This window comes from Hordeum vulgare, chromosome 4H (assembly GCF_904849725.1).
Source record: "Hordeum vulgare subsp. vulgare chromosome 4H, MorexV3_pseudomolecules_assembly, whole genome shotgun sequence".
Lineage (NCBI taxonomy): Eukaryota > Viridiplantae > Streptophyta > Magnoliopsida > Poales > Poaceae > Hordeum > Hordeum vulgare.
Window position 1 is genome coordinate 52,823,250 of NC_058521.1, and position 7,458 is coordinate 52,830,707.

Genomic DNA, 7,458 nt, shown 5'->3' on the forward strand with positions numbered 1-7,458 from the left:
GGAAAAAGAAAAATGCAAAAAAAAAAAAAAAAAAAAAAACAGGAAACAGAACAAAAACCATCCAGAAAACCCAGTAAACGAGAAAAACCGGCCGGCCTTGCATAAAAACCGATCGAAGAGGGGGGGTGTGTGCCAAATAGAAGTTGGGCCCTAGAACAATCCATCCGGAATCTCCCGAACCAGACCATCGTCTTTTTGCTGGCCCAAAATTATCCTTCTATATAGCCCAAAGTCGTGGCCATTCCACTCCTCTCGGTCCCAAAACCCTAGCTAGCCTCGCATCCCGCGCCATCCCACCCTCGCCGCCGCCGCCGCCGCCGCCAGATGGAAGTCGACAAAGCTCCGATCGCTGCGACGGCAGGCAAGTCTTCCTCTGCCGCCATGGCGGTGGACGCGGCCGGCGGCGTGGAGAAGCCGCGGTTCGACGCTCTGATGCCAAGCGAGATGAGCGGCGGGCGGCCACAGTACCGCAAGGTCCAGGTGCCGCCGCACCGCTTTGCGCCGCTGAAGAAGGCGTGGTTGGATATCTACACCCCTGTCTACGAGCACATGAAGGTCGACATCCGCATGAACCTCAAGGTTGGTAACCCGGCTCAGTTTTCTATTGCCTCGTTGCAATTTCTTCTGAATAGTAAGAGGAACTCCGAAGCCGTCTGACCCGTGTTGCCTCCCTGTCATTTAAAACGCGCCAATCGGTGTGTAATTATGTAGAAAATCGTTGGTCAGTTGTTGATGATCTTTCTTGTACGGTTTGGTTCAAGCACTTGTGTAGTATGGACCAAATTTACACTAGCTCATAGCACCTGTGGTTGAACATTCAGATCAAAAATACACCTGATGCATGTCCTGTTCCTTCAATTCAGTATACTAGAACTTGTATCATGGTAAAACATAGTCTGTTTTCAAACTTCAGTGTTCAGTGTTTTAATTTCCAGTGCAGTTGACCTGGGAATAGGAGGTATCATGATAGTTATGGTGATAAAACAGATTATTTTTTTCAAACTTCAATGTTCAGTGTTTTTGTTTCCAGGGAAACTTCTGTCTCAACAGTCAAACCGCACATTAGATTTTCCGCTCATCGGTTAGACAGCCATTCGTTTTCATTGGGGGCTTCTTGTAGCTTTGGTTAGAGGCTTCTTCATGAATCCTATCGATTGGATAAACGGCTAGCAGTATGTATTGAAGCAAGTAAACATTTGCTGGCTATACTGATTATTTGCATATACCTATTTATTTCAGTTCATCATGATGAAGCAACTGATACGAATTATTGCCACTAACTGTGCACTTGACCTGATCAACCTTATTTTTGTGGAAAGCATAGTGTTCTTCTAGTAGAATACATATACACGTGACTCAATTGGTTTGCCATTTGCCTTGTGGCTGGTGGGTTCTCTCATGGTTTTGGGGTGTCAAGGAGTACTTTCAGTGCTTGTTAATGGAGGGAAAACTTGTCAGATATATCTGAATGTTCAGCATTTGGCTGTCTCCTTTGCTGCAAATTCATTAGCATATTTTGTTTTTCACAGGCAAAAAGGGTTGAGTTGAAAACAAGGCATGATACACCAGATGTGAGCAACCTTCAGAAGTGTGCGGACTTTGTGCATGCTTTTATGCTTGGATTTGACATTGCTGATGGCGTTGCCTTGCTTCGTCTTGATGACCTGTATGTGGATTCCTTTGAGATCAAGGATGTGAAGACACTTCGGGGGGAGCATCTGTCGCGTGCCATTGGCCGCCTATCGGGGAAAGGAGGCAAGACCAAATATGCCATCGAGAACTCTACCAGGACTCGCATAGTTATCGCTGATACGAAGATCCACATACTTGGCTCTTTTGTTAACATCAAGGTTGCCAGGGATTCACTCTGTAGTCTTATCTTAGGTTCTCCTGCCGGCAAGGTCTATTCTAAGCTTAGGGCTGTATCTGCTAGGTTGGCAGAAAGGTATTAGTTGAGTCTGGGTCACATTATGTAGTTGCGGTTTTGGCCTCGTAAGTTGTTGTATCTGCAGATTTTGTCCCCGTGCTATGAAATGTCTTATATGAAAAACAACTTTTAAGTGCCCAGAGATCTGTAGTGATATTCATTGTGTTCTGTTATCGGCTTTTCCTTGAGAAAATGATGTGCTATTATATCTTATATATTTGCTTCGACTGCTATATCTATATGCAAATACTTCTGTGTAAGTTGTGTTGTCTCTTTTTCTTCAAGTGTGAATGTATACTGTACTAGAGGGTGATGCTTGTCTTGCCGCGCCATTTTTTTGTGAGTTGATTCTCTCTTTTTGTATGGCAGGATATCACACTCGGTTGCTCCATTATGTATTTTACCTGTGTTGAGTTGGCTTTAATTTTGTGGGTGTTTTTTTTTTGGTTCACTTCGCCTTGGTTCGTACTTGTCGCTGCTTGATGCTTTTAGTCAAGGTTGGTGATTCTCCTGCGTTGTAGTATCAAACACAACCCTCAAGTATTGTTAAATGAGCGCATGTCTTTGGGGCCTGTTTCTAAAAATAGAAATCAAATAACCCATCTTGAAGTTTAAAGAAAAATAGAACTTTTTTTGACAGATATATATATACTCGCGCTACGTACATGTGAAATTTCATAGATAAGTATCTTTGTTTGAGGGACAAAAAAAAACCTGGATGTATATAGTGTTGTACTATTCACTATTATAGATTGCCAGAAAAAAAAACTTTTGCAACCCACAGATGAATATTCACAAAAAAAAAATTACCATGATGTCAACCATACCTTTATATACATTTGGCATAATTTCAAAAATTTCTAGAACTTCTAAATATGGTTTCGTTTGTTTGTTTTAACACCTCTCTCTCCTAACGCATTTTCTTAATATAGAACGGTGGACACGTTGCACCAGAGCACGAGAGCTTGAACAAGAGAGATGCCTCCCTATGTCCGCGTGTTGGGTTTCTCATGAGTCGCTCTGATTAATGTGTCTGATTGCCACATGCTTGTAACCTGATGTTTGGATAAAAGGAATTGTGCCAGGATGTGAATTCTTTTAGAAATTCAGTTTTTAGATAAATTGCATATATGAACTACTCATGGCAACGGCCAAACCGAAGGAAGATTGCTACTCCTACTATGCTCCACAAGGCCGGTGCTTCATGCCATGGTGCCTATGAACCGAAGATTGTTTCTAGCGGCAAGGGTTATGACAATTTCAATCATTCATATCTTCTAAACTATAATTTATTTTTTGATTTATATATATTTGAACCCCTAGCGCCAAGATTTTAAAATAAAATCAATCTTGGATAATTTTCACACATGTTTGAATTTCAGCCTTTCAACCCACTTATTTCACCCAATCTATTTGGTGTGTGAAATTGATTGGTTAAATATCAACGTCTCAATGAGCATATGTTTCAGTGAAATATGCTATTTTAAATGAGTAAAATTGAGTTTTTGAAATGGATGAAATTAGGTTTTTTTAAATGAGTAAAATGCTTTTTTTGAATGAGTGAAATCGGCATTATGATATGAGTGAAATTGTTTTTTTATAGTGGATTTATTTTTGAGTGAGTGAAATTGGTGTTTTGAAATAAATAGGATAGTTAAAAGCAGTTGTATCCATTTTTTTAATCGAGTGATTTTCCTATATGATTAAAAACATAAAATTTTGAAACATATGAAACATGTTTTTTTTCATTTAAAGAAATCTGATTTCATTCATTCAAAAATATATATATTACTTTTGAATATGTGGGATGGGTTATTTCAAACATGTGGAACTAATTGTGTTAAAGTCTGAAATTGGTTACTTCAAACATATAAAACTGAAAATTTTCAGTTATATAAAGTAGATTTCATTGTGTTTGTGAATCCTCTTTGTGTTTAACTTTAACATGATTTGTAAAATGCATGTTCTAAAATTGAACACTTCTCGTGATTTATTTAATAATTAATGCCTATTTTTTGAATGAAGTCAAATCCTTTTTTAAATGTGTGATTGTTTAATGAGGTAATTTATTTTTTGAGATAATTGGAATATATTTAAAATTAAAATGAGATCATCTTGTTTCTATTATTTTTTTAAATCAAGTTAATGATTGAAAGTACTCTTTTTGAGTGAAATAATTTAAATTAGTTTGGAAAACATGTGAAATGTGTTATTTCAAATATGTGAAATTGATTGTTTCATTGTGTGAAAGTAATTTTTGTGGAATATAACTTGAATTTAAATATGAAATCATATAATTCAAACTATTCAAAATATTTCAAGATCGATCTTGCTTTAAAGGTCGTATAACTCTGAATTCAAATACATATAACAATAAAAAAATTGGTTAAAAGTTATGAATCATTTAAAATGTGTGAAATCAGTTTTTTAAAATTAGTGAATCAATTTTGAATATTAGTTAAATCTGTTTTTTAGGAGTAACGTAAACGGTGCCTCGTATTTCATACAAAGAAGCCTTCCTTTTGTAAGATTTGTGACTTTATTGATAGCACTCTTGAAGGAAAAACACATAAGAAGTCACAATAAACAAACCCACACGAATCAAGAAACAATTGAGCCCGTTGATCTAAAAAACCAAGAAGCAATTGTTCTGCTGCTAATGCATTAATCTACTTCGCAATTTCAGGGACCCGATTGCATCGCGGGCTTGCAGAGAATTTGTTAACCGGAAACGATTTCGATATCACAATTGCATTGAAGATGAGCTGGTCACCATGTCGTTCAACTGCATTGATGCTAACCCATTTTATTGCAACCTTGACGCTCACCCCTGTCAGCTCGTTAATCAGCATGGACTGGATGTTGCCATGCATGTTTCCTTCATATCGAAGAGTGAATCCCCCAACGTTGATCTCACAGCCGCCGGGGAGTGAGACCTCAAAGGATCCGTCTCGCTGGAGGGCATAGTCTTGAACACCCTCTGGCAGGATTCCCCGTGGGAAGCTGTACTTCTCTAGCAGCTCGTATACCGTTGAATAGGGAGAGCTGCTCGGAGTGACGGAGGCTAAAGAGGTCGCAGCGGAGGCAGATACAAGAAGAATGAGGAGGAGATGGTGATTCGCCATGATTGGTAGTTGTGATATGCCGATGTACTTAGAAGTATGTGGGAGATGATTGTGACTAAAGGCGATCTCTAGCCTCGTATATAGGTCTACCTATACACTACTCTAGGTTGCAATGTGGAGTAAAATGTTAATGGAATAAATATGTACTAAACATAGAGAATTGACCCATCATACATAGTGTTTATCTTGAATGTATAATTATAATCTAAAATTTAGGTATCTATAGTTGGAGTCCAAAAAAAAAAAACTAAATCTGTTGAGGTATTATCTGAATCAAGTAGAAGAACAACAATTTGAAACCATTAGAAGTATGAAAATTGCATAAAATTCATTTGCTACCTATAAACCTGGAAGATAATTAAGAAAACACAAATTCCATAAATATTATAATAAGTTGAAACCTTTAACTAGCATTAACTTATGCCTAAGTATAGTGGAACCCCATATTTAAACAACATTGGTATGCTAATTAATTACCCTTATCTATGTATCTTGTGGGAAATATATATTTTCGATGGTACTGTATATACCTAAGAAAGGCTAAAAACAAAAAACTAAGAATATCTTAATGACGGTGTCCCCTCTAAACAAAAAACTAAGTATATTTTTTTATTTATTATATCTATACCTATTATCAAAGGATGGATCGCTTCTGTCTGTAAGTCATTTAAATTTTCCCTGAAGTTGGCTAAAAAAATCCATCAATGTCACACGTAAGTTAAAACAACGATTAGTTTTTCGGATTTCAAAAATCGCAGCCATGTTATGTTCTTATATGATATACATTAGAAAAACGTGAACACGTGAGTAGCGCGATGGCTATCGCGGCAACGCTCTACACGAGAAACCAGGGTATGACCCGTGTTTCTCATCAGTTTTTCTCTTCCGTGTTTTTCTCTTTCTTTTTCCCTCTTTTAGCATGTGCCGTTCCACACGGGAAACCAGGGTTCGACACCTGGTTCTCACCAGTTTTTCTCTTCCTTTTCCCCTCTCTTAAGCATGAGCCGGCCTCTCTGCATGTCGGGGTGCCCCCTGTTTTTTTTACTTTCTTATTTCTCTTTTGGTTTTTTCTTGTCCAAATTAATTTCAGATTTCAAAAGAAAAAATATCAAAAAGTTGTGAATTTGAAAAAGTAGGAAAATCATAAACTGTTTGTGTATTCAAAAAATATTCGAAAAGTCATAAAATGTTCATGGGTTCAAAAATTGCTCACATATTATAAAATAAATCACGATTTCAAATAAATTGTCATGAAATAAAAAATGTTCATGATTTTTTTAAAATGATCCAATATTCATAAAAGATTCATGAATTTGAATAACTTGTCCATCATATTTTAGAAAATCTTCACAAAAATTAATACACATCCGTAAATAATAAACAAAATGAATTGTCGCTTACGTAAAAGTTTTATTAGGAGATCTGTAATAGTCGTTTCATGATTTTATTTAGTCCCTCGCATATGAAAAAGTTGCGAGTTTTGAAAACAGTAGGAAAGTGATAAACTGTTTGTGAATTCAGAAAAATATTCGGAAAATGATAAAAAGTTCATGAGTTCAGAAATTGCTCACATATTATAAAAAAAACATGATTTCAAATAAATTTTCATCAAATAAAAAATGTTCATGACTTTTTAAAATGATCCAATATTCAAAGCATATCCAGGAATTTGAAAAACATGTCCATCAACTTTTAGTAAATGTTTGCAAAAATTAAAACGAATCCGTAAATAATGAACAACACTAATTGTCGCTTACATAAAGTTTTATTAGGAGATCTGTAGATGTCGTTTTTTTAGTCCCTCGCGACGTGTAAAGAAAAGGTTTGTGTGTTTTGTACAACGCTGAGCCCCAACAAAATTGACACAACTTTTTATGGGTTAGTTTTTGTAAGCTATATTAAAATGACTAAATATCTATTTTGCTTTCACACACAGTTATGTTTATTCTCGTACCATAATACTGGTTATGATAAACACCGTTACGCTAAGTTAAGGTGAAACACATCATTCATTAGTATAGCTCAAGCAGGGTCCGACAATGCAGTTTGCTCAGCCACAAAATATTATGTTGTGACGCCTTAACAAATTAAGTCGCGATGAGCATCATATTTTTAGTTTTTGAAATTAAATTTCAAAAGTGCCTTATCTCATCATGACATCACTCGGATATACTTCGTGAAATGACATTTCAAAATTCCTTATGTCATTGTTGCATTTGATTCATACTTTTTTATATCTACCACACCTACATAATCATAGTTTTTCTTCCGTTGCTACTATATATATAGTTGGCAAATCGAGGTTTTTCGGTTCTATTCATAAGGGTGTTTTTTTTTCGGCCCGATAGGCCAGCAGTTTAGCGCGTGACATCTTTTTTTTTTTCGGCCCGATAGGCCAGCAGTTTA

General features: G+C 36.4%; 2 protein-coding genes across 2 annotated transcripts; one reads left to right on the forward strand and one right to left on the reverse strand.

The window, feature by feature from the left end:
• The first annotated feature begins 242 nt into the window (after window positions 1–242).
• LOC123447844 (RNA-binding protein pno1) lies at window positions 243–2,067 on the forward strand. Its single transcript, XM_045124539.1, has 2 exons — window positions 243–579; window positions 1,530–2,067. The coding sequence occupies exons 1-2, from the start codon at window positions 325–327 to the stop codon at window positions 1,950–1,952; spliced, it is 678 nt and encodes a 225-aa protein (XP_044980474.1). The 5' UTR covers window positions 243–324; the 3' UTR covers window positions 1,953–2,067.
• A 2,380-nt stretch (window positions 2,068–4,447) lies between these two features.
• LOC123451176 lies at window positions 4,448–5,105 on the reverse strand. Its single transcript, XM_045128186.1, has one exon. It carries the CDS (start codon window positions 5,050–5,052, stop codon window positions 4,597–4,599), a length of 456 nt encoding a protein of 151 aa, XP_044984121.1. The 5' UTR covers window positions 5,053–5,105; the 3' UTR covers window positions 4,448–4,596.
• Between the last annotated feature and the right edge of the window lie 2,353 nt (window positions 5,106–7,458).

Excerpts from the sequence above, each read along its gene's own strand:
- LOC123447844 (XM_045124539.1), top strand. The coding sequence starts at position 325 with ATGGAAGTCGACAAAGCTCCGATCGCTGCGACGGCAGGCAAGTCTTCC. Across the intron at positions 580-1,529 it reads ACATCCGCATGAACCTCAAG|GCAAAAAGGGTTGAGTTGAA; the intron begins GTTGGTAACCCG and ends TGTTTTTCACAG.
- LOC123451176 (XM_045128186.1), bottom strand. The coding sequence starts at position 5,052 with ATGGCGAATCACCATCTCCTCCTCATTCTTCTTGTATCTGCCTCCGCT.